General features: G+C 36.9%; 2 protein-coding genes across 2 annotated transcripts in view; one reads left to right on the forward strand and one right to left on the reverse strand.

Annotated features, from left to right (window-relative positions):
• Positions 1-26469, forward strand: part of capn5a (calpain 5a) — a 51456-nt gene that overhangs the window by 19206 nt on the left and 5781 nt on the right. The window contains exons 3-12 of the mRNA XM_022665988.2: positions 109-240; positions 15598-15806; positions 17778-17970; positions 18551-18744; positions 19910-19987; positions 20163-20358; positions 21136-21258; positions 22336-22532; positions 23005-23126; positions 23212-23348. Coding sequence (XP_022521709.2) covers positions 109-240; positions 15598-15806; positions 17778-17970; positions 18551-18744; positions 19910-19987; positions 20163-20358; positions 21136-21258; positions 22336-22532; positions 23005-23126; positions 23212-23348 — 1581 coding nt within the window. The remainder of the gene's footprint in view (positions 1-108; positions 241-15597; positions 15807-17777; positions 17971-18550; positions 18745-19909; positions 19988-20162; positions 20359-21135; positions 21259-22335; positions 22533-23004; positions 23127-23211; positions 23349-26469) is intronic.
• ompa (olfactory marker protein a) lies at positions 7793-13670 on the reverse strand. The gene is made up of 2 exons (XM_022665989.2): positions 13378-13670; positions 7793-9709 (listed from the first exon to the last, which is right to left on the reverse strand). The coding sequence occupies exons 1-2, from the start codon at positions 13573-13575 to the stop codon at positions 9422-9424; spliced, it is 486 nt and encodes a 161-aa protein (XP_022521710.1). The 5' UTR covers positions 13576-13670; the 3' UTR covers positions 7793-9421.

Here is a 26469-nt window from a genome sequence, read left to right on the forward strand (position 1 = left end):
TTCAAATACAGTAATGTGATGTCAGTCATTGATTGAACTATTTTCTGACGTGTGTCTTTCTCTCTCTCTCTCTCTCTCTCTCTCTCTCTCTCTCTCTCTCTCTCTCAGGAGCTGTGTAGTGACCCTCACCTGTTTGTAAATGGTATCAGTGCTCATGACCTGCACCAGGGCCGGCTGGGGAACTGCTGGTTTGTGGCCGCCTGTTCCAGCCTGGCGTCCAGAGAAGCTCTGTGGCAGAAAGTGAGTAAATTCAGTTCTGACTGAATATACAGAACCACTCAAAAGTATTAGAACAGTGATGCCAATCCCTTGATTTCTGCTGTAGACTGAAAACATGTGGGTTTGATATTAAAAGACGAATATGGGTTAAAAGACCAACGTTTCAGCTTTTATTTCCAGGTATTTACATCTGGATCTGATACACAGTTCAGAAGACACTGTAGCTCTTTCTGTCTGAATCCACACCTTTTTTTATGAGCAAAAGTATTCCAAAAAATGAAAATGTCAGTTTCAGATTTGGGTTTTATCTGTGCAGATTGAGCATTTATAGTTAGAGGATAGGGGTGAATGAATGTGAATGCAGGGTTAGGCGCTCGGACTGTCTTTCTTCCTTTCTCTCTCTCTTTTTCGCTCTCGCCATCTGTCTGTCTGTCTTTCTCTTTCGCTCACGCTGTCTGTCTCTCTCTCTCGCTCTCTCTCCCACGCCGTCTGTTGGTCTGTCTCTCTCCTCTCTCTCTGAGATATAATAATACAGTACAAAAAGCTCTAGTCTGTCACACCTAAACCACGCTACACTGTTATTACTGTTCCCTCACAATAACACTGGGAAATTCCAGCATTAAAAATATTAATCACGAATTTAATTCATTTTTAAGTATAGTTTTATTCAGTGACACCACTAATATAATTTTATTTTATTAATCTAATGCTGATATTTCTTAAAAAGAACTCAAACACTAAAAAGCATCCAGTAATATTTTTAGGAATAAATATTTGTAGTTTAAGCAGTTAAAGTAATGCTGTTGATAACAGTAGGAGAGAAACCTGGTTTCAAGCATTTAATAAAAGAACTCGAGCTCTTTATAATGAAGATTCATTGTTATTAGAAGTTAATAAAGGTGATTCTATACAGAATGCCCAGCCTCTTTATTTTTTTGTCCAACAAATGTATTGTGAATTTTCCCCTAATAGAGGAGTAACCACATGAAAACTGTGAAGATGAAAGAAGATAAAAAAAAGAAAAATCAGAGTTCAAATATTGTTAATAGTCAGAACAACTGTTTGTATGGAATGTCCTGAAGAAGAAAGTCGTCACTGGTGTACTGAGTAACAGATGTTGAACAGGTAGATCAAGGAAAACCACAGCAGTTGATGACAGAAACATTGTGAGTTCTGTAAAGAAAAACCCTAAAACTACTGTTAGTGACATCAGCAACAACCTCCAGGGGGCAGGAGTGAAGGAATCACAATCTACTGTCCACAGACAAATTGAGGGATTGGCCTCACTGTTCCAATATATCCAGAGGAGACTATAATTTCAGATTTACCTACATTTGTAGTTGGTATGTTGTAGTCTATGGTTGATTCTTCAATTAATCGAACTTTTATCACTGAAGTTAATAATTTTATGGTATTAATGTTTGGTGGTGGTGTGACCATGGCACACTGGACGAAGTTCAACGGTGTGGTGTGTGGAGTGTGCTGTGTTTGATCAGCGGTGAGGCCGGGCAGTTATTATCAGAGTTAATATTAACTGTTTAGAGGCAGAATCTATACTGAACCAGGATGTAGAGCTGAGGCAATCCCTCAGAGACTGGGTTTGGTGTCAGAGGGTGTGTGTGAGTGTTCAGTCAGGGTAAGGCTCTGATTACTTTCTAGGCAGCACTGACTTACTTACCTTCAAGATGCAGAACATGCCATGCCAAATGGTAATGACTGCAGAGTTTTTATTAGTTTATGGTTGATTTTTTTTTTCTACACACTGCAGTCAAGTTACTTCTTTGTGTGTGTGTGTGTGTAGTGTTAAATACCCTGGACTGATCTTTTGTTGTTTTTCAGCTGCTGATAAATAATAAATGTGTTTTTGTAGTGTATGTGTGTGTTATTAGCATTAGTGTTAACTGCACAGTAAAGTAGTACCATACTGCAGATTCTAAATAAACTCTTTGATTTACCTTCTGAGAATTCTCCTCTTTGCTGCCGGCTGGACATTTAAGGTCTCATTTCATAGTTTTTCTTTTTTTATTACTTAAAATGTGTTCCAGTGATCCGGCATAACACTGCTTTAGTCCGGTGGAGGAGTGGGCGGGGGAAAACAATAGGATTTTGGGTCTTGCTTATGAATATTCGTACATGCAAACATATCGCTAACATCACTGCGAGGCAGCGAGATGGACAACAGTTAGAAACATTTTAAAATAAAGGCATTTTTACACTAATAACAGTCTTTGCAATGTCATATGTTCCTGCACAAAATGTGTAATAATGCCCTGCTGAGCGCAGTTCATAAACTGACCTAGTCTTAGAGTCTCTGTAAAGTGCAAAATCTACCGGAGATCCTATTTAAACCTATAGTTACTTACACACAGAGGTGGGTAGTCCAGGTCCACAAACTAAAAATCGACCCCCGGGGTGGATTTTTACTTTTAACTAGTGTAAACAGAACTGTTCTAAACACACACCTACCTATCTCTATTGTACTTGGCTGGTGGTGTTTTTCCTCCATAGACTAAGTCTAACCATTCCTTAGCTCTGAATTACTGGGCAAAGTATATAAACACTGATGTGTTATTCGCACAAATAACACAGGAATGAACTGCATGCTGTTCCTAGCACTGTTAGCTCCTATCTGATGAGACGGCGTCGCTGCCCGGCTTCAGCTCTGCCTGTGGGCGGTCCCGAGCCGAGGTGGGCGGGGGCCATGAATACTAAATCACGGGTTGATGTAGACACGGTGCTTTTCCTGATCGCCTCGTTTTTTTTTCTGAATATTTTCTTTTACTAGCTGCTGCAGACAATGAGGAAGAGGTTGAGGAAGAGTTTCATCATGTGCAGCATCATAAACAACTCAGAGAGACCCACTGTATTTCACAAAGAACAAGAGCAAGAGGATTTTAGTGGAGGGACACTCTTAATGTCCAGTAAGATGGTGCTCTGAAAACACATCATTAATAGAAAGTCTTGGGATTAAAATAGCCGATACCTTAACCATTTAACTATGCTTGGATCGGCTCTGATCCACTGAATGGAGTTTTGGACAGCTGAATAACTACTCTCAAAAATGAGAGAATATCATTGAAAAGTTACTTTATTTCAGTAATTCAGTTCAAAAAGTGAAAATCTTTCTTTTATTATTTCTTTTATTGTTGATTATAATTGTGGCTTACAGCCAATAAAACCCCAAAAATCAGTGTCTCAGAAAATTAGAATATTATATAAGACCAATTGGTACTTCTGGCAGTGTGGGCAGTGTGCCAAATCCTGCTGGAAAATGAAATCTGCATCTCCATAAAAGTTGTCAGTAGCAGAGGGAAGCTGTAAGATATGAAGTGCTGTAAGATTTTGTGGGAAAACAAAACTGCACTGACTTTAGACTTGATAATAAAACACAGTGGATCAACACCAGCAGATTACATGTCTCTCCAAACCATCACATTATCAAGTATAAAGTCTACAGGTGATAAATTAGTGGTAATGTTGTTTTTGCTGTGTGTGTAAGAGATCTGCTGCACTGTTGCTACCACCTACACACACTCCGTGTCTTTGCCCCCTCCAGGGAGGGGCCGTGTTGTGGAAAAAATCCCACCGAATGGCCTCTCCTGTGGTGATTTAATACCCATGTGCTCTATACCTCCAGTGTGTTCACCACACAGATCTGATCCAGAGAACCAACATCTCCACCAACACCTCACAGCCTCGTACTGTGTGCTGGAGAGGGTAATGTGCTGCATGTGATGCAGTCTGCAGTAAGGGGGGGGGGGGGGGGGGGTTGTACTGCTTGTCCTCCACAGCTGCTGTGTGTTAGTAGACTTGTTGAGCTGGAGCTCAGTAATGAGTTTCAGAAGGTCTGCACACAGAAAAATGTGAGAAATGCTGAGTTACGGCTGTTTAAGTTGTTACATTTAGCAGAAAACAGGGAAATACTGCTTGTATCTCTTGCAAATTTAATTTACAATTGTAAAATCTGTAAGGAAGATTAACAAACCCCGTTTTTGCATGTTTGAATAGTTAGTTTAAGTTTCCATTTCCACTCAGTTGCTAGGCTAAGTTACTAAGTGGTTGCTGTGGTATAACAAGTGGTTAGACCCTGGTAAAAAAAAATTGTATTAAAGTATATTAAGCATTATTATGCTATAGCACTAAAGTGTTCTTGGAGCCACTTTATTATTATTCAGTATATTTAAAGAGTAATAAAATGGAACAACTTTTACACTTACATTGTTTAAAAATAGTACAAAAGTTTTCTTAACTGTACTAAAATGAAACTATTTTAAATATACTTAAGTAACATTTAAACATATAAACTACGTCATGTATGTAACCCCATATTTTAAATATGCTTACAGTAAAATTATAATTCATTTAATGAGTTACATTACAACTATATCACTATTATACACCAGGTATATAAGAAATGTATTAAAGTTATTATATCCTTCTTGTTCCTGTCTTTTGTAAGTAGCACACTTCTAGTATACTTTGTTGAGTATGAAAGTATATTTAAATGTACATTTTTTATTTTACATTAAAACGTGTTATTAAACACTATCCTATAATGTACTTTTATTAATATTTTCCTATTTATAATTACAGAGCATTGAAATACATTTTAACTGTTATATTAATGTAATACCTAAATATATATATTTTTAATATTTTACCAATGTAGTTACATGATACATTGTACTTTACGTGAACTACTGTAACAGTTGTCTTTTACACACTTTGCTAAAAAGGAACAAAAGTATATTTTTGAAAATAAGTATTTTATACATATATTGAATTACATTGAACTAAAAGTGTACTTCATAGTAGTCTATTTATTTAAAATATACTATATTGTATATACTTTTAACTGTACTTTTAATACATTTTAAGTAAGTACATAAATCTGTTAGTATATTTACAGCATACTTAGACATTTCTCAATATGTTTTAGGTACAATTAAGTATATATTTTTTAACCAGGGTCAGTTTATAACCAGTCATTGTCGGGGAGGCCCAGGCCAGCTAGGTAGGTTTGCTTGCCTTGTTGGAGCGGGTCTGTAATAGAGTATAAACGCTGGTGAGTGAGTTTAACTGAATTATTGATATATTTAGAAACTAATAGACTCAGACATTTTTTCATTTATTACACCACAGGAAGTCACGTAACACTATTGTATCTGCTTCTGCATTAACCAACACAGAAGTGTGAAATAGGTCTGTTTTACTGGCGGCTCAACGCACAAATTGTTGGATTGTTGAAATCTTGATTCTGGTGTGAGCGTGTTTCGTGATTTGGTGATAGGCCTGGTTTGTGGCTTGGTGGGCGTATCTTGATGTTTGTTACAGTATACATTTATACAGCAAACCTATTATAGAGTATTGACATAACCTCAATCATTTTAGCTGACCTCAATATCGTGTATTGTGTGTTCTTTCTTTCTTTTTTCTTTCTTTCCTTCCTTTAGTTCTGTGTTTCACCACTTCCCGTGTGTGTGTGTGTGTGTGTGTGTGTGTGTTTTTTCTTTTTAACACCTTGTTCCCTCCTGAGGTCTCATTACCATCCTCTCTGTAAAGCGTGTCTGTACACACTCTTTCCTCCTCACTCTCAGAGGACACACTCATTAGTGGTTTAAACACACCCACACACACACACACACACACACACACACACACACACACACACACAGACCTGTGACAGTCTTCCAGGAAAGAAACTCTCTGTGTCCCAGCGTCTGTCAGTAATGTGATGATGAGTGTGATGGTGTTTGAGGAAATGCTGTATATCTATAAAAACACTGTAATCTTTTCATCCAATGGGGCTTCAGGACAGATTTTGTAAAAAACAACTAAACAGAAACACTGTTGTCAAATATAATGATATTTAAACTAGTGATGCAAAGGAAAAAAAAAAAATATATATATATATATATATATATATATATATATATATATATATATATTTGGCCAGAAAAAGAAGTAGAAAAGCTTATGAAAACCTGTATTCAGTCAGTTGTTTTATCTCTTGGGTTTCACCAAAAACATGTATTTTGGTGCATTCCTTTTTTTTGTTATCAAGTTTTTTTATTGAAAGTTTTGTAGATAACCGGTGTAACAAAACGGACAGTGTTTTACTATCCCTTTTAAATATTTTGGTGCATTCCCTTTTTTCCCCCCATTTTCTCCCCAATTTACACGGCACCCAACCCACTATCACTAGTGATGCAACAACACCAGGAGGATGAAGACTAGCACATGCCTCCTCTGATACATATGAAGTCAGACTCCGCCTCTTTTTGAGCTGCTTCTGATACATCAGTTCACAGATGCAGCCTTGTGCTGAGTGATGAGGGGAAAGAGCGCCATCTACCCACTCAGAGAGAGCAAGGCCAATTGTGCTCTCTCAGGGCTCCGGCAGCTGATGGCAAGCTGCATTACTGGGATTCAAACTAGCGATCTCCTGGACATAATGGCAGCGCTTTAGCCCTCTGGATCACTTGGAACCCCATGTATGTGTATATAATATAATATAATATAATATAATATAATATATATATATATATATATATATATATATATATACACAATATTTGGTATTGCACACATGCTCACAATGTTGAGGGAGATGACTATTTAAATGGCCTGGGGGAAACATTCGTTTTCATAACGCCAGTATCGCAAATGAAAACGCTAAAATATATTGCGATATCGATATTTTGTCCCAGCCCTATGTAGCATAGTCTGCAGTTGATGAGTTTCTCTCTAGTATCGACAACGCCATGTTCTCTTGAAGTCGCTCACTGTCACGTTTTACCGCTCTGTTTTGATTTTGCTGGATTTTCTTTTTTGTGAAGAGAAAACGGGAATTGTTAGAGATAATTAAAGGTATGTTTTTACTGAAATTGAAAAAAATCAAACGACAGTTTTCATTTATTTGGCCACTTTTTTCATCATTGTCATTCACCATCAATTAAATAGCCTAAATGTTTTTTTTTGCATAAAACTATAGTTCTTAAGTATTTATCAAAGAAACAATTACATTTAGGCTGTAGACTTAATGTATGCAGTGGTGAATGAAATTAAAACCTGCAAAAAAAAAAAAAAACTTTTACAGATTTTTTTAATTGCAGTGTTGAATGCATTTAAAGCATTTTAAATTATCCCAAAAGACAAACCAAGAAAGAACAATATGACATATAATAATAAATAACTAATTGTTTGTCATAATAAGTCATAATATACATTATTCTGTATTATCAGCAGAAGGATTACGGTTGCCAAATATTCAGTACATCCCTCGAAACTGTTAAATGTGTGGGTTGCTGTTGGTTGATTGCGCTTAAAATTGGGGAGGAAGCAGTCAGGATATTATGGGATGGCTCTAAAGGCGTTTGACCTCTGCCTGTGATTCTGAAGGTCATGCCCGTCTGTCCCCTCCACTGTCCGTCCCGCGGCAGAACCGCATCGACCACAGAGAACTTTCTGATACGACCTCTCAGTGAGGGACAGACATGCTCTCAGCGGCAGCACACACACACACACACACACACACACACACAAAAAAGAGGCCGAGCCAGAAGCACCACAGTTCACCATTGAACAAAACTAATTTATTTCTCTCTTTTTTTAAACTCTTATATATAAATTCTGTGCTCTTAAGACAAATGTAATATATTTATTATATATTCTTATTAATATTAAAGCAGCATAGTTCAGGTTGTTCTTTTTTCTTTTGGTCACACATAAATTCATTATATTAGACAGCTGGGAAAATAAATAATCTCTATCAAACACTTGTATTAAATAATTGAGCAGTAGGCTATCTCTCAGGAAGAACACTTTATACTAATTAGCAGGTTAGTTAGCTTATTTCCAAAAATACTATCTATAATACACTAGTGTTCAAACGCTTGGAATCAATTGCCAAATTAATTGACCTCTTAATTTATATGCACAAATAATAAATGCTTTAATTAGTGTAATTTTAGACAGTTTATTTAGTATGTCGAGAAATCTTTGAAAAAGTGAGTAAAATGTAAAATATTATCCCATAACTATTAATATAAATTTATATCTTCAGACCTGAACCCCTGAAAACTTTTGAAATATAGTTAGGAAGGAATTTAAAGAGGAAAAATGATGATTACAAGCCAGCAAAAAAAGAACTGCTGAAGAACTGCTTGAATTGTTGCGCCAGGAGTATAAGGTCACCCAAAAGCAGTGTGTAAGACTGGTGGAGGAGATCATGATGCTGTTTTAATAAAATCAGGGTTTGAGGTATTCCCTCAAACATTGATATCTGAACATTAAAAACATTAGTATTTTTTGTTTCTAATTAAATTTCAACTTGTTTTCTATGCATTATTTGAGTTCTTAAGAAAGAAATGTTGTCTGTAGTTTATAGAATAAAACAAGGTTGTTCATTTTACTCAAACTAAACTCATAAATAGTAAAATCAGATAATCTGATCATTCAATTATTCTCTTAATCTTTTTTAAGACCTGTATATATATATATGTCTTAATTCACTTTATCAACTTTTCCTTTTCAACTTTTAATATAAATTCTAAATAATTGTAAATATTTTTCCCCTTTCAATTTAAAAAACATGCACATATTTACACACAGTAACCACTGACATGCCAAAAGTCATGGGATGGCAGTTCACAGTATATTAATCATTTATAAATCATTATAAAGTATTCCCTCTGGGGATGACTTGGGAATGCACACACCTTTAATATGGTACAGTATACGTTGTGAGGTGTAATCTTGTGAGTGAGGTTTATTAAATCCTGGTCAGCATGCTCATGGCAAGGCTAGGCTGTCCCATGACTTTTGGCATGTCATATATATCTATTTTTTTATTTCTCTTTGTCTCCCTTATCTAATTAGACATTTTTGTTACTAGGTGTTTTAAGTATAGTGTATGTTTGTGAGCTCTTATTTTGATTGGCTGCTGAATTTTTGCATCTTTTAGCAGTTTTCTAGTCATAATAATAAGTAATTTTCTTCAATCAATCTTTCAATTGCTGTAGATTAATGTTATACTTTTGTTTCTGATTAAATCGGTTTATATCGATTCCAAACCTTTGAACACTAATGTCTCCTATATATTGGTTATTCTACTCATCAGTGCAAAGAGACTAGATAAGGGAGTGACCGTTAGCGTAGCGGCTCCTGGAGGACGGCTAAGATTTAGCCGTGGGGTTAAAGGTCAGGCCTCGTTCTTCTTGAACATCAGGGAGCACTTGATGTTGTCCTTCTCTGCTCCGTCTTTAAAGGCGAACAGGAAGTACATCACCTTCCTGACTTTGGCCAGCTCGGCTATCCTCTCGCCGAACTCCTGGATGTCGGCCTCCAGGCACTTCAGGGGGGCGTCCTCGGGGTCCCCCGCGCTCCTCCAGAACTGCCCCGTGGGCTCCAGCAGCTGCCGGGTCATCAGGTTGGTCAGGTCCGGCGTCCAGAGCTGGGAGATTCCGGTAACGGACAGACGACCTAGACCCTGTAGCAATAAATTACATTGTATTATAGTCAATGTTGGGCACGTTACTTTGAAAAAGTAATTAGTTATAGTTACTAGTTGCTTCTTCAAAAAGTTACTAACTGAGTTACTCCACTATAAAAGTAACTAGTTACCAGTAAAAGTAACTATTGCCTTACTTTTGTGTTACTCTCCCCAATAAATCGGCTTGATCATATTGCGGCACAAACAGTTTAAAAAAGATCTGCGGCCTGAAGTTCTGGTTTTACCTGATGTTTCGCTCAACCTCAAAGTACTCTGCGGCACCTGTTAAGCATGGTAGTGGTAGCATCAATCTCTGGTTGTGTTTTGCTGCCAGTAAAACTAGCGCAGTGGACAAGTGTATAAAATAATAAAAGGGGAGGGCACAGATTTCTTCAACATGACCCTAAACACACTTCAGAGGATTAAACTTTTGGAATGACCGTTTGAAGTCCTGTTCAGGTGTGTTTCTGTGCAGTGTTGAAATACTACTGTAGTACTTCCCATCTTCTAATTACACAAGTATATCTAAAACAGGGGTGTCCAAACTACAGCCCGCGGGCCATTTGCAAGGTATTTTAGAAATAGAATAAAAGTTGGCCCGCTGTTAAGCAGGTTTTTATAATGTGAGATTCAAAGTTTGAACACTAGGTGTCAGAAACGGACCAAAGAGTCTAAAAGCGGAGAGATTGCTCAGTTGTAGCTCAGAAAAACGGGCCAAAGAGTGTAAAAGCGGAGAGATTGCTCAGTTGTAGCTCAGAAAAACGGGCCAAAGAGTCTAAAAGCGGAGAGAGTGCGCAGTTATAGCGCAGAAAAAGGGCAAAATAGTCTAAAAGTTGCCGTAATTAAGGAGTTTTAATATTAAGAGACATCATGAAATGAAACATCAATTTGAAAAATCTTAGTATACACAACACTGTCAAAGATAGATAAAGATGGTGTGTAATTGAAAGTAATCAGGAAAATGTATTATTTAAATGGTATATTTTATTATTTGTTTTATTACAGAGTCTGTGGCCCGTGACTTCAAATATATTTTTCCTTCTGGCCCCCAACAAAAAATTATCCATGATCTAAAAGCACCGTTTGGATTTCTGCCAAATCGGATTACCGAGTGCATGTACTCTGCCACTATGATTAAAAGATTGATATGACCGGGTTCAAATCCCGGTCATGCAGCTTGCCATCAGCTGCCGGAGCCCTGAGAGAGTGCACAATTGGTCTTGCTCTCTCTGGGTGAGAACAGTGGATGGTGCTCTTTCCTCTCATCACTCCTAGGGTGATGTAGATCAGCACATGGCTGCGTCTGTGAGCTGATGTATCAGAACTGAGTCACTGCGCTTTCCTCTGAGCGTTAGCGCTGTGATGCTACTCGGTAATGCTGCATAAGCAGCAGTTCAAAAAGAGGTGGAGTCTGACTTCACATGTATTGGAGGAGGCATGTGCTAGATATACAGAGGAGTAGCAGCTGACTAACAACTGGATGGGTGGGACTAAAAAATGAATTAAATCTTTAGAGAGAGAGAAAAAACACACTTACAAATTAAGTTTTGTTTTAAATTTGAGAATGTTGCAGTAAGACGAGTAATTTAAAAGGGAAAATGATCAAATTACATTACTCTAAATTAGTAATCGTGGCTTAAGTTTTAATTATACATTTTCATAAGTAGTACGTTAATTCACCTAACCCTGATTGTAGGAAATACTGTTCGTACTGTTTGTTCTCCCTGCAGGAATTGGCTTATTAACATTGTAAAATGTTGTTAATTAAGACTTGTATTTTATTTATTAGTAATGTGATGTGTGAGACAGATGTCATTTCTGAAATTAGTAATGTAGAGGTTTATGTGATTTCTGATTGGTTAATATATTTAGCTGAATTTTAATAAGAAACATGTATATATATATATTAAAGCACAGAATTTATACATAATATAATATAATTGTTTAAAAGAGTGATATTAATTAGTTTTGTTTAGTGGTGTACTGTGGTTCTGATTCGGCCACTTTGTGTGTGTGTGTGTGTGTGTGAGAGAGAGGAAAAACTACAGTGAAGTTAGTTCTGGACAATATGGTCAAAATTTAGATCACAATATATATTTCTTAACTGTGGTTAATACGATATAATTCGAATAGCAATTCAGTGTGAACAATGTAAAAAAAACACCACGCAGGTTGTGCATATGTAAACACGCACTGACGCAGAGCTGCACAATATTGTAAATATATAAATATATTATATAATGATATTTTAAGTCTTTTTTTTATACACAATATTGTATAATGTTAATTATCACAATATTTATATAATGTATATATACCAGCTACTATTCAAACACTCTTTAATGCAGTGTACAGTCATTTTTATTCATTTTTTACGGCACATCATCCAATTAAACATCATTTTTACACTCTGTGTAATGAAATGTACGATTGGGTCAGTGTTCTTTGAGCTCTGATGGTAGTCAGCTGACCTCATTCTTTCAGCACATACTGTTGCTGAACCTAAACCTGCAGACCAACTTTTTTTAACAGGTAGTGTATAACACTCCAATAAAATAATGATCTAGGAATTCAGTTACAGGGACTTCAGTAAGTCGTTGGACATGCAGAAGTCTTTAAGATTTAAGAAGCAGTTTTAATTTTACTGCTGCTCTAATTGGCAGTCTGCGCTTGGCTCTCAACCAACAAATGTCTTTAATTTTTTCTGAACTTTTTTATTTTTACTTCATTTAGGAGGTTACTAATGCATTTCCAGAGATGGAAAGTAATGAATTACATTTACTCAAGTAGTTTTTAATATAGGTAATTTTACTTTTACCCAAGTACATTTTGACACAAGTAATTTACTTCGCTACATTACAAAAACTCCCCGTTACTGAGTAAAAAATATAATACTTGGGGGAAAAACACAATTGTCTGAACTAAAAAAAATAAAATAAATATGACACGGATGTTCGCGCGTGGAATAACGAGGCAGTAACGTCCTCATGCAATACAAAATGTGCCCCGCTGGACAGAGCTGTCAACTTTTAAAACTTCCACATCAAACCTGCCTAAATGTTAAAAAAAACATGTAAATAGCAGTTAAAGCACAGCAATGGCTTAAAAAATAATAATGACCCATAAAACTGTAAAAATACAGTTTATAGTCGCCTATATGACCATAACTTTTAACAGTAAAGAAAAATAATGGATCATTGAAACCTATACCACTTGTTCTTGAAAATGTTTTATGGGGTGGTCTGAACAAATACTGACTGAAAGATCCAAATTATTATGTGGAATAATAGTTAATTTAAATTATTTATGATTTGTTTTTACGTTTTAAGTAACTATGTAACTTTTACTCAAAGTAAATTTGAAATTGAGTACTTTTTTACTTTTACTCGAGTAGATTTTTAGATGGGTACTTTTACTTTTACTTGAGTAGGATTTTAGCAAAGTAAAGGTACTTTTACTTAATTACAATTTTTCAGTACTTTTTCCACCTCTGTGCATTTCTAATTTTCAGCAACTCTTTGCCCATGCGTTTTATTTATGTTCTTATCATATATGCACTGCCTGTCTAAAAGAAAGTCACTGCCTGGATTAAACATCATCATATGATAAGTTACTGTTCTGTCGCCAAGCTCAAAGTGATGTTTGCCATGTAGTGCCAAACCTACCTTCAGACAGACGTTCCAGTGTGAGAAGGTGAGCTCCTGCTCGCTGAAGTCCAGCCTGTAGACAGACTCGTGGGGCAGCAGGAGGCGCTCTCCGTCCTGCCGCTTCTGCCCTCTCTGCTGGAGGGACTGAACCCGCAGCCTCATCACCTCCGTCAGCTGCAGGTCCTCCGTAAACTCCAGCTCCATCTCCTCGCCCATGCCTGGATCTTCTTCTCCTCTATACGTCCTCCTGCTGTCTCTCTCTCTCTCTCTCTCTGCTCTTCCTTTCCTGCACTTTCTGTCGTCTGTCTGCTTTCTCTACTCCCTCTATTCCCTGCTCTCCCTCTCCCTCTTTCACATACATCACCCACTCCGCCTACCCACCCATCACCCACTCCGCCCCCGCCTGTCCTGTCTGTCCCCACAGGGCAATAAACCTCATTCTGTTTGGGACAGCATTGATTCTGTTCATATGGGGGCTGGTGGGATGTAGTGTGTGTGTGTGTGTGTGTGTGTGTGTGTGTGTGTGTGTGTGTGTGTGTGTGTGTGTGTGTGTGTGTTTGTTTATCTGTGTGTGTGTGTGTGTGTGTGTGTGTCTGTGTGTGTGATGCGCTGCATCACTAAGCAACAGAAGCTTAATGATGTACAAAGCAGCAACGTAGACACGTTCCTCTGGGCATTCCTTGACGTGTGTGAAAATATAAAAAAACACATAAGGAATCATGTAGTAACTTAAAAGTGTTATTGACCAGTAACTCCGATGAACTTATCCTGTACAACAGAGAAAACTCTTGCTTTTCCTTTCCTGAGGGCGGTCCTGATGAGTGCCCGTTTCATCATAAAGTTCTTAAAATGTCATATTTTCTTTACTTAGTTGAGTAATTCTTGCTTCTCATAATCTGGATTAGAACATTACTCAAATATTCACTATTCACTGTATACCTGTAACTCTACCTCTTCACTACTTTACTTTAACTGATGCTCTCAAACACTTTATTAAGAGACAAGAAACTCAAGTAATTAACTCTTGATGAGTTCAGCACAGCTGTTAACTGAAAGCCTGAATTCCAGGTGACTCTACCTCATAAAACTGACTGAGAAAATCAAGCAGAGATGTTCAAAACTGTCTCTTGCTCTTGCTTGCTAAATAATTTTGTTTATTTTTCTTCATAGATTGGGTGACTTTAGTATTATTCTACAATGCAGAACATTTTAAAATATTTAAAAAACACTACATTCAAAGTGAAAGTCTGTATTTTTTTGTTTCTAAACTGAAAGCAGAAGCATTTCTGAGTGGAGAAGAATATGGATAAAATATTGTGTTTAATGGTAGCAGTTTTCTGAAACCACCATCCTTGCTAATCCTAATACAGTATATTTATTCTAAAAACTGGGGTGTCGGGTCGTTTTTTTGCGGGAGTTCTTCTTCTGGCCACGTCACGTGTCTTTACTTACTTATATCACACGTACATCTTCTAAAAGAGGATCCGGCTCCATTTTTCTAAACGCGAGCGGCTGGTGGAGCAATGGAGACTTCAGAAGGGGAAACTCTGATTCATCTGCTCTGAAAGCAGACCGCATCACACCCACCCAGTTTCAAATGATTCTTCCGAATGCTTGGTGCAATTACCCATTCTCACCAGAGAGGGCCCTAAATCCCCCAAATCTCAAAACTTACAGACATCAGCTTTAAGGTGCCCCAAAATTTTTGACTGGTGCCGTAGATGGAATAGACTCCTATAATGGTATTTTTGTATATATTGTGATAAATAATGTCTAAATAATGTGTCTTCAAAGCAGCAGTCCCTAAGATGTTTGAATAACACTAAAATCAGTAGTATTCCTGAGTTAGTGTTAAAACTATGTTAATTACTGGTGTCAGTGTCCTGGCACATCATCGCAACATCTTATTATTTAGTTTATTTTTCTCTTTTATATATTGCTTGTATATTCATGCTACTTCATTGCTCTATTCTCTGTGCTGCTGTAACATTGTAGAGGATTATCTTATCTTATCTTGACACAAACAAAAAAAAAGGAATAAAACAGCATTATACTGACAAACACAGAATTCCACACAACAATTTATGTACATTACCTTGCATTAAAAGTACTCTTCCACAGGCTAAGTGCAATTACACATTCTCACCAAATCATATAACTTTCAAACTTTAAGTACATTGTTAGTACTTTTGTCCATATTATATCTGTATGTTTACATACATATGTATTTTTTTATAGGTGATCCCGGACTGGAAGGACCAGGAATGGGACTCGAACCACCCGGATTCGTATGCTGGGATTTTCCACTTCCGTTTCTGGCTGTTTGGCGAGTGGGTGGATGTCGTGATCGATGATCGGCTGCCCACCGCTAACGGTAACCTGATCTACTGCCATTCAAACGACAGCAATGAGTTCTGGAGCGCACTGGTGGAAAAAGCCTACGCCAAGTAAGTTAACTCTTAGTATTGAACGAACTAAACTTAAAACTGTAATTCTTAAAAAACATTTTCTTTCAAAGTCAAACGAGCGCTGGATGTTAATATACACAAATATAAAAGTGCTTTTGTTTATTTACAGTAAGCTTAGACTTTCATTATTTTAGTGCAGTTAGCAGCGCTCAGCACTAGTTAATGCTGCCTGAGTGCCCTACAGCAGGGATGGGCAACTTCCATGATGGAGAGGGCCACATTTTTTTCAGCATGACCATTGGAGGGCCACATGACTTCGCACTTCAAATAATTGAATATGAAAAACGCTACAAATGATTTTCAATAAGAACAAATTTTATATGAATTTATATCTGTATGTTTACAGCACCAACATTTATCAACAACTATTTTCTGCATATTAATGCATTTTAATACGGCAAAAGACAAACCGTTTGCTTAAAAAAAGTGCAAAAAGGAAGTCCTTCATATCAAATAACAAAACATTTGCTTAAAAAACTGATTGCAAATACAGTAGTTCCTCTGTGTAAAATAAGTTCATTATAACAAGTCCTTCATAAGCAACAAGGACAAAACATTTGCTTATAAAAGTGCAAAAGGCATTTGAACTCATTTATAACAAAGAACAAAAAAGATTTAAAAACTGATTGCTCATTCAATAATAGCAGAAAACTAGACCACAGAGGCCCAACATTTATTGAAGCTAATGAGAGAGCTGTGGTTTGGCCTGCTGGCTCACAATGGACTGGATGTCAATGTCAATTTTCGTGGTTGTTTTTTTTTTGTTTTTTTTTTAAATTATGAAATTATGAAATTATTTTTGATCTATTCGCGGGCAGCACTGAGTGATGACGAGGGCCGTGTGCGGCCCCCGGGCCGCCAGTTGCCCATCCCTGCCCTACAGTCATACCTCTTTTCCACCCACAAAGTGCTGGTGTTTCCACTGCTCTAAGGAGTCACTCACTACGTATGTGAATGTGGGCGTAAACAGAAGTCGGGGGGGGTGATTTGAAAACAACATGGCGGAACCCGAGCTCCTTTTAAAACTTGTGCTGCTATCCTCAGTGGACCACTGTTAATTTATTTTCATTCATTTAGCTGCTTCTGTTGCTCTTAGCTGTGAATGGAGGTGAGGTTTGTGAACACTATTCCCCCGTAGAATTAAAAGGAGTATATTTGATAGCTGGGTCGGACCAGATCACGTTCCCACCACAAGCAAACGGCTCCAGAAAAAAAACTGCGTGATGGGTGGGGGCAGATTACGGCAAAGTTGGGGACATTGCGTTTTTTTGCAAAAATAATAATGCGTAACTAATTCCAAATTAATCGCTGCGTTAATATTTTAACCATAAACTGTATATAAGTATGAACAAGACGACAGTGGTTGAAAAGGGAAGCTTACGCCCTCTGGTGGCTGGCTCCAATACAACTTTTAGCCCCGCCTATTTCTATTCATTTGAATTAGAGTAGCAAAATTTTTTATCTAAAATTACACATCCAGTCATTTTTTTGGGGGGGAAGTTGGGTTCTGTTCCTGTGTTAATAACCCCAAGTGTTTTTCTTTACAGTTACTGCGTTTTATAGGAGTTATTTTATAATATTTAAAGGGGTGTGGCGATGTGGTGATTGATGCGCTGGCTGTTCACGTACACGATACAGGTGTAGGGGGTCTCAGACATGTGGACGGGGTTTTCTGGTCCTCCCACATCTGCTGCTCCTGTTCTGGCTTCACTTTTGCCTCTATGGTCATATTTTGGCTCCAAAACGCAGTAATAAGAGTGAATGGGGACATCCTGTCCATACTTATATACAGTCTATGGCTTTAACAGCCTAGGGCTTTGATAGCCCTAGTTTCAAGATACTGTTGCATGACTTGATGGGCAAAAGATAAAATAAAAATATATGTATTGATGCTTCTCTTGTAAATGGTTTACCCTGCACTTTCTAAGTGTATCAACTTCTCTTCGTCAGGATTCACGGCTGCTACGAGGCGCTGGATGGCGGGAACACGGCGGACGCTCTGGTGGATTTTACTGGAGGAGTTTCTGAGCCTGTTGATCTGCTGGAGGGTCGCTTCGGTCAGGAGGAGGAGGCGCGGAACCAGCTGTTCGATCGGGTTCTTAAAGTCCACAACAGAGGAGGACTCATCAGCTGCTCCATCAGGGTGAGTCTGAGCAACATCTAAAATATTTGTTATATATTTTAAATATTTTATTATATATTTTAATGGGACAACACTGAAGATATGACACTTTGAGTGTATTTCAGTGTAAAGTAGTCAATGTACATCTACAGAATAACAGTGTAAATTTACTGTGCCTTAAATATAACTCAACACACTATTTAGAAAGCCATTAAGGTCTAAACCACTTGCAACAAAAGTGAGTACACCCTACAGCAGGGGTCGGCAATAGGCGTGGCCCGCAATCATGAAACATTTGGCCCATGAGGTTGTTTGAACTATAAGGAACGATAATGAAAACAAAAAAAAATAAAAAAGCTTCTCTGGTGAGCTTTTGTTTACATTCCTCCCCTGTCTCTCTCTCTGTTGCGCTCGGAGGGACTTTAGTTTCCGTCCGTTCTCGTTTTTTTTCAGCTGCTGTCTCTGATAGCATTGTGGCTCCACCCTGATAAGGCCATCTGAAACAGTTATCAGTTATCTACCAAAGCTGGTCTAGATTTTTTGGGATGAGGACATGAACATTTTTGTAATTTTTGTCCTGTGTGGGTGCTCTGTCTCACAGGCGACCACTCAAGCAGATATGGAAGCTCGTCTGGACTGTGGTTTGGTGAAAGGCCACGCCTACGCAGTTACAGACGTGCGGCGGGTTCGACTGGGTCATGGCCTGCTGGCTTACTTCAAGTCTGAGAAGCTGATGATGATCCGTATGAGGAACCCGTGGGGTGAGAGGGAGTGGAACGGGCCGTGGAGTGACAGGTCAGTACAGAACAGTACAGTACAGGTAACACAGGTAAAGTTTGGTTGAGGGGGTATCATTATGATTATAGTGTGGGGTTGTGTTTCAGGAGTTGGGCATTGGCCCTTAGTTCCAGTGATAGAAACTCTTAATTTCTTGCTCCAAAACAGTTTAGGGTGAGGTTCTTACTGTTCCAACATGAACTTCTGAAAAAGTGATAAAAAATTCCCTATAAACACACTCCTAAACCTGGTGGAAAGCCTTCCCAGAAGAGCTGAATAGAGTTGATAGCTGTGAAGGGTGGGCCCACATCATATTAAACCATATGGATTAAAAATGGAATGTCACTCTAAGAATCAATGTCTCTCCAAACCATCACTGATTGTCTCTCCACTCTTCCTCCAGACTCTGGTTCCCTGATTTACAAATGAAATGTAAAATTTACTGATGATCAGTGATGGTTTGGAGAGACATGTCATCTGCTGGTGTTGATCCACTGTGTTTTATTATCAAGTCTAAAGTCAGTGCAGTTTTGTTTTCCCACAAAATCTTATAGAATCACTTAATGCTTCCCTCTGCTGCTGACAACTTTTATGGAGATGCGGATTTCATTTTCCAGCAGGATTTGGCACACTGCCCACACTGCCAAAAGCACCAATTGGTCTTATACAATATATTAATTTTCTAAAACACTAAAGGTGAAGTAACTAATTTTTTGAGATGTACCTGTATTATTATGCAAAGGAAATTGTATTTTTTTTTGTGTTACTTTAAGTGGAGCATTGGGATTATTTTTTTTGGCTGTAATATCTGCATTCTTTTCTCTGTTTCTGCACTCACACTGCCTCCTGCTGGCTGTAATATGGTGTTACTAGTAAATGTAGTAGTGTACAGTGCCAAAGTTTAAGGCAGCTGTAAATATATATATATATATATACTGACAAAGCTCTTTATCTGGTCTGTAATTGTCTATTTACTCAGGTCTTAATGATGTTAAATCAAAAATGTAAAATATAAAACATTCTGGTTTATTTAACACTTTTTAAAAATAATTCCATATGTTTATCTTCATAGTTTGGGTGATTTTAGTATTATTCTACAATGCAGAACATTTTAAAATAATGAAAAACTACTAAATTTAAGGCGTGTCTAATCTTTCAGTCTCTGACTTTCTCTCCTCTGCAGTTCTGAGGAGTGGCAGAAGGTCAGTAAGGGCGAGAGGGAGAAGCTGGGGGTTACTGTACAGGACGATGGGGAGTTCTGGTAGGTAATAATTTGCTTATTTAATAATGAATGATAAAACTTAATAATTAAAGTATTATATCTTCTTCATACTGATCTCTAAAAGGTTTTAAAAAGCTTCTCTGGAATTCATCATCATCATCATCATCATCTTCCTGGTCTCCTCTCTCTCTCTCTCTCTCTCTCTCTCTCTCAGGATGACATTTGAGGATTTCAGTAAGCACTTCACAGACCTGATCCTGTGCCGCCTCATCAACACGTCCTACCTGAGCATCCATAAGACCTGGGAGGAGGCCGTGATGATGGGGTCCTGGAGTCGCCATGACGACCCGCTGAGGAACCGCTCGGGAGGCTGCATTAACAACAAAACCACCTACCTGCAGAACCCACAGGTGTGTAGTACCTAAGCAACAGTACTGTGCAAAAGTTTTAGACACCAAAGCAAAGTACACTAATCCATTTATCTCATCAATATGAGTGTTTTTACCTAAAATAAAAGCACCACATATGACTTAAACAGATGCAAATAAACATACATACAGTAAAACTTAACAAGTATTTCTAATTTTTAAGTATTTTTAAGTATTTTATATCTTGTGAGTCGAGCTAAAGAACAAAGTGTAGTTTCTCCAGATTTCTTCTGGATGATCCTCAGCCAGCATGTGTATACTGTATGTTCAGTTCCGTCAGCAGCTCACCTGATTTACCACATTTACCAGTAATTTACCAAACCAGTTGTTGATCAATATGATGAGAACTAGAAATTAAACTCTATTAAACTCAGATTAGGAGGAGAGATTAGGAGATGTTTTAGGTGAAACAGGGCTGTAAAAGCTGCACTGCTTTTTGTAAAATTGCTGTTTGTATTTATTGTAATGCTGTTATGTGTTTTACTGAGATAATAAACACTTACTGCACAGATAAGAAGATTTTTCTTTACAGACATTCACTGATTTTTGGGTTTTCATTGGCTGTAAACCATTATCATCAACATAATCATGATCTATCAACATAGATCACTCTGTGTGTTTAATACATTTATATAATATATAAGTTTCACATTTTGAACTGAATTAAACTAAAATTAAGTAACTTTTCAATTATATTGAAGTTTCTTTTAGATGCACCTGTATTGTTTTTTTAATCTTTAATATCTGTTATTTTTTTAGTATGTGTTTGATGTAAAGAAGCCTGAAGATGAGGTGCTGATCTGTCTGCAGCAGAAGGACAGAAGAGCTCGACCTAAAGAGGGGAAAGGAGAGAACCTGGCTATTGGTTTTGACCTTCAAAGGGTATGCAGACAACGATACACTCATACACACTCTAAAATGACTTTTGTTGTAGTAAAACATGATAAATAGTTTTTACCTTTGATGAATAGCACACCTCCGTTCTCCCACAGCGTTCTGAGATCCAGTAATTTTGCTTTTTACCCAGCACTCTGTACAACGGCTGTATCAGTGCATATTTTACCCTGATAAATCGCTTTTTACATCGTTATTTAGGCTCAAAGTAGCTCCACACCTCCTTGGTAGAATCCAGAGAGCCCTGACATTTAAAACGAGGCATTAATAACTTAAAAAGAGCATAGAAAGCTTATTAAAAACCTCTGTTTTCATCCCATTGCGCTCCTTTGTAGCTCCAAGCACCTCCGTCCAAGCACCGGAGTAGCATTAGTAGCATTAGCATTAGCCGATAACCCCTATTTCCTTATATAGAGGTGAGTATTATTGGCCTGTAGCCTGCTGCTAACCCTGGCTAGCACTGCTGGAGCAGCATTAGCTAACCGCGGTAAGCGCTAGCTCTTTTACTGTTCAGAGGGGAGAATATCGGACTGTAGCCTTCTCATTTACCGTGTTAAAACAAAGCTGGCATGAACCACTAGCTAATGTCGCCTTGGCTAACAGGAACACTCAGGCTTCCTCAGTGTAGCTCTGTTAAAGGACATTAGCCGCTAACCACTAGCGGTGGTTAGCCGCTAATGCTAATGCTAATGAAATTCAGGAATCTAAGTTTACTGCAAATATACAAAAGCACTTTACTCACACAAATAAACAGTTTTCAAGAGAGAAATCTGTGTAGATTAACATCCAGCGCTCATTTGACTTTAAAAGAAAGTCAAACTTTTTTTTTATTACAGTTTTGTTTACTTAGCTTAGCTTAGATAGTTACCCACAGTGAACCCCCAGCGGCAAGACCTGCTGAATTAAAAGTTCCTTACAGTGTCTCCTAAATTCTGCTTTATAATCCAGTCTGCCTTATAGTAAGAAAAATACAGTACATTCTGCTGTCCAATGACTTTTGGCATGTCTGTGTGCAGCCATTTTTATCTGTTTTGTATTCATTCTGTGCTTTTTTTCCTCCACTAGGTGGAGCTGAACAGGGTTTACCGCATGCACACCAGTCAGCAGAAGCTCTGCAGCTCCGTTTATATAAACTCTCGCAGCGTCTTCGTCCGCAAGGACCTGAAGGAGGGCCGATACGTCATCATCCCCACGACCTTTAACCCCGGCCTGCAGGGAGACTTCCTGTTACGGGTTTTTACCGACGTGCCTTCAGACTGCAAGTAATAAACCAGACACACCTTATCTTTTTTTTTGTTATTTCAGTCATTTCTCATTTTCTGCAAATAAATGCTTTAAATGACAATATTTTTATTTGGAATTTGGGAGAAATGTTTTCTGTAGTTTATAGAATAAAACAACAATGTTCATTTTACTCAAACATAAACCTATAAATAGCAAAATCAGAGAATCTGATGCAGAAACTGAAGTGGTCTTTTAATTTTTCCATTATTTTTTATTTATTTATTTATTTATTAACTGTTAATCCATTAGTTTCATTTTTTCTTTAAATGCCCATATATAATATTTTTATTGGCTTTTACTATTAATAAATTAAATACATGATAAAAAAAAGAACATCCTAAGCAATTAATCAAAAAACAAAGTAGTTTAAAAATAAGCCCTGGCCCATGCACTGACATATATAACGTGTGTGTGTGTGTGTGTGTGTGTGTGTGTGTGTGTGTGTTTTAGGGAGTTGACTCTGGACGAGCCTCCTCAGACGTGCTGGACGGGGTTGTGTGGGTATCCTCAGCTGGTCACGCAGGTTCACGTGATGAAGGGAGTGGGGCTGCAGGGGCAGGACTCGGATGGATGTAGGTGTTTTAAGCTTCTGCAGGTTGATTTTAGAAGCTGTATCAGAAGTTTGGGACTGACTGTTCTTTCTTTGCGTCTGTGCAGCGTCTGACCCGTACATCATCATCAGCTGTGAAGGGGTTAAAGTGAAATCTCCTGCTCACAAGAGCAATCTGAGTCCGGAGTTCGATGTGAAGGCGCTTTTTTACAGGAAGAAACCCGGTCAGGGAATCCACATCGAGGTACAGTGTAAAAATTACAAAGCAATTGCAAAATGGCAAAATTAATTAAAGAGAAATTAACATAATAATTTTGAAACATTAAGAATTCAGAAACATTAAGTGGGTGATTCTCATGAAGCTGCAGGGAACATGTCCATGACAATTTTTTTTTAATCAATACTTAATTCATAAAAACTCTGATATTGTGTGTAAAGCAAATAGGGAGTACTGTATGGGCCAATTGTTTTCATCATCATATAAAATTATTGTTATATAAATTAAATAAAAAATATATGGAAATTCTCATTACCGTTATGTGTCCGTATCCCTTCTTTCTAATTTTAAGTTAAACCACATAAAAATTACTCAGCATATAAAATAAATAAAATGGGGTAAAGTCATTTAAAATATCTATATTTATACATAATATAAATATTTTTTGTGTTGAACAAAAAAATTTACTTGATTTTAAACAAAATAACTGTGTCCGAACAAATTTTTTCTCATTACCGTTTCATGATTTCACCCCCTATAAAAATTACACTGTGCCTTTAAATTGATCAACTATCCCATGATGCATCACTTTAGAGACAAGCTTTAAAATGGAGATAAGGTCAGTTGGTCACTCTTCTCTCCCTTTGAGAAATCTGTGTTAATATTGATAAAACTGTCCTCAGTCTATTATCATTACCGTTATGGTTTAATACTCATTACTTTAAAAAATATAAAAATAAATTATTTCATGAATATTATCACAATATAAGGCTTTGACATCTGGCAAAGTTATAGGTTGTTAGCATATTAGCATTTTAAGTTATTTGTGAAATTAGCCAAGAGCATCTCATTACCGTTACTCAATATTCTCATTACCATGCATTGTGAGGGCCATAACGGTAATAAGAACCATTGAGCTGGTAATAAGATTCTTATGTAAGAATGCTAAAAGAGTCATTAAACAGAGTTTATTTGATCATTTATGGTAATTCATTATATATATATAATATATAAAATAAATTACCATAAATGATATATATATATATATATATATATATATATATATATATATAAAATAAATTACCATAAATGATAAAATAAATTATATATATATATATATATATATATATATATATATATATATATATATATATATATATATAAAATAAATTACCATAAATGATAAAATAAATTATATATATATATATATATATTTAATGTTAATGTATATATATATATATATATATATATATATATATATATATATATATATATATATATATATATATATATAAAACAATGTCATTGATGTTTTTACTCTTTTGATTAGTCTAATGGCTATATTCATTTTTTAAAGACTGACAGAGATTGGCTACAGTTTCTTGAAATTTGCTTGTTTTTCTGGTTCCATGTTTTGTTAAACAATTGCCTTAACTAAGTTTCATTACCGTTACATTTATTCTCATTACCATTTAATTGTGTTCTCATTACCGTTATGGATCTAAAATATAATTTTTTTTTAATGTTTCACATCTTATCATAACTTTTCTTCATTTTATTATAGTATATCCCTCAACTGTTGTCCACGTGAGTTTTTGATCAAACATATTCTAAAATCATTTCCATTAATTAAAACATTAAAAGATATTTTACAAATGTTGTATCGGTAATGAGAGTTGCTTAACTATAAATAAATAAATAAAAAAGATCAAAGTAATTGTCAAGGACTGTGCTGTTAAGTTGATGGAATATGTTGTGGAAATATGAAATTAATCATCAAAAAATGTTTTGAACCGTTGATCTAGCTTCGTCATTTACTGTAACGGTAATGAGAATTATTCTGGATCACATCAGATTCAAATGGTAATAAAATTCTATTTTTAAAAAATTATCTGAAAAAATAATCAATATAGTAAAATACACATTCTATTTTAGCTTTTCAACTTGAAAAAATGCTGCAATGAGGTGAAAAACCTTTTTTATGTTAATGTGAAGGTCTTCATGAGAATCATTGATTTTGGTTGTATTGTCCATGTCCGCACTGATGTTTTAAAAATCTTATGGCCTTGAAAATTTGCTTTGAAGGCAAAATTCATGAAAAAAATCATGGACATTTATTGGTTTAAAAGTGTATAAACCCTGAAAACATGAATATGAGGTGGATGTGGTGCATTTTGCTTGGGGTTCCCAATTACCTTAAAAAGGCCAACTTTGGTTCAGACTTTCAAGTGTAAAAATGACTCAGGGGGGAAAAAGGGCACTTTTTAGCGCACATGGAACACCTTATTATAAAAAAAAAATTACATGCACATGTTGAATGAAATTTGACTTTTATTTGTAACATTCTCTAAACGTGAGTTTTCAATGGAAAAATGTCACATCACCAACTAAAAATAAAATACGTAGTAGTTTGGTGCTGTATGAGACATATTACTGCACAACAAACTGATTTCATGTTGGGTTTAGAGGGCAAACGGTAGGATTTTACTTGATGTGTGTTTCCTGGCTGGTGGGACACGGGGGAGAAGAAGCCTATCCGTTGCCGTGTGTGCTGTGCTGAAGACTCGCTGAACTGAACTGCTGCTGCAGCGCGTCTAGTGTGCCTTGCGTGTGACCGTGCGGGGTCACGTGACAGAGGAAGAGAGAGGTCGGGTGTGTGAGAGCTGATTTCAGGGCATTCTGTTTTCACTCGTTTTTAATCGCTCAGGTTTTCAAAAGATCATTTCAAACCGGCCTCAGTAAAATCTTAATAATAATAATATTTTTAAAAAAAATGAAGTTTCAAAAGGGCACTTTGGTTGATAAAGGGCAGAGTGGGTGTTGCTTTAGCACCACCTGATGTCTATGTCTGCACCATACCTGTCAAGTCTCCCGTTTTGGCCGGGAAACTACCGTATTTTACTCCTCTTTCCCGCCGTCCTCCCGTATTAGTATTTTCCCGTAAATTTCCCGTATTATATTAAGATTAAAAAATATATATTATTGAGGAGACAGGGCACTGACCGCGCTGTGTCTCTTAACCAATCGTGGAGCCGGTTCAAGGAGAAAGTCCCTCCTTTCATGAGAAACAGCCAATCAGCTTGCAAAGGAGAGTCAGTGTGGTGAAGACCCTAGTCGCTGTGAGTTCAGGCAGCTAGTCGGAGCAGCT

The sequence above is a fragment of the Astyanax mexicanus genome, chromosome 9 (assembly GCF_023375975.1).
Source record: "Astyanax mexicanus isolate ESR-SI-001 chromosome 9, AstMex3_surface, whole genome shotgun sequence".
Lineage (NCBI taxonomy): Eukaryota > Metazoa > Chordata > Actinopteri > Characiformes > Acestrorhamphidae > Astyanax > Astyanax mexicanus.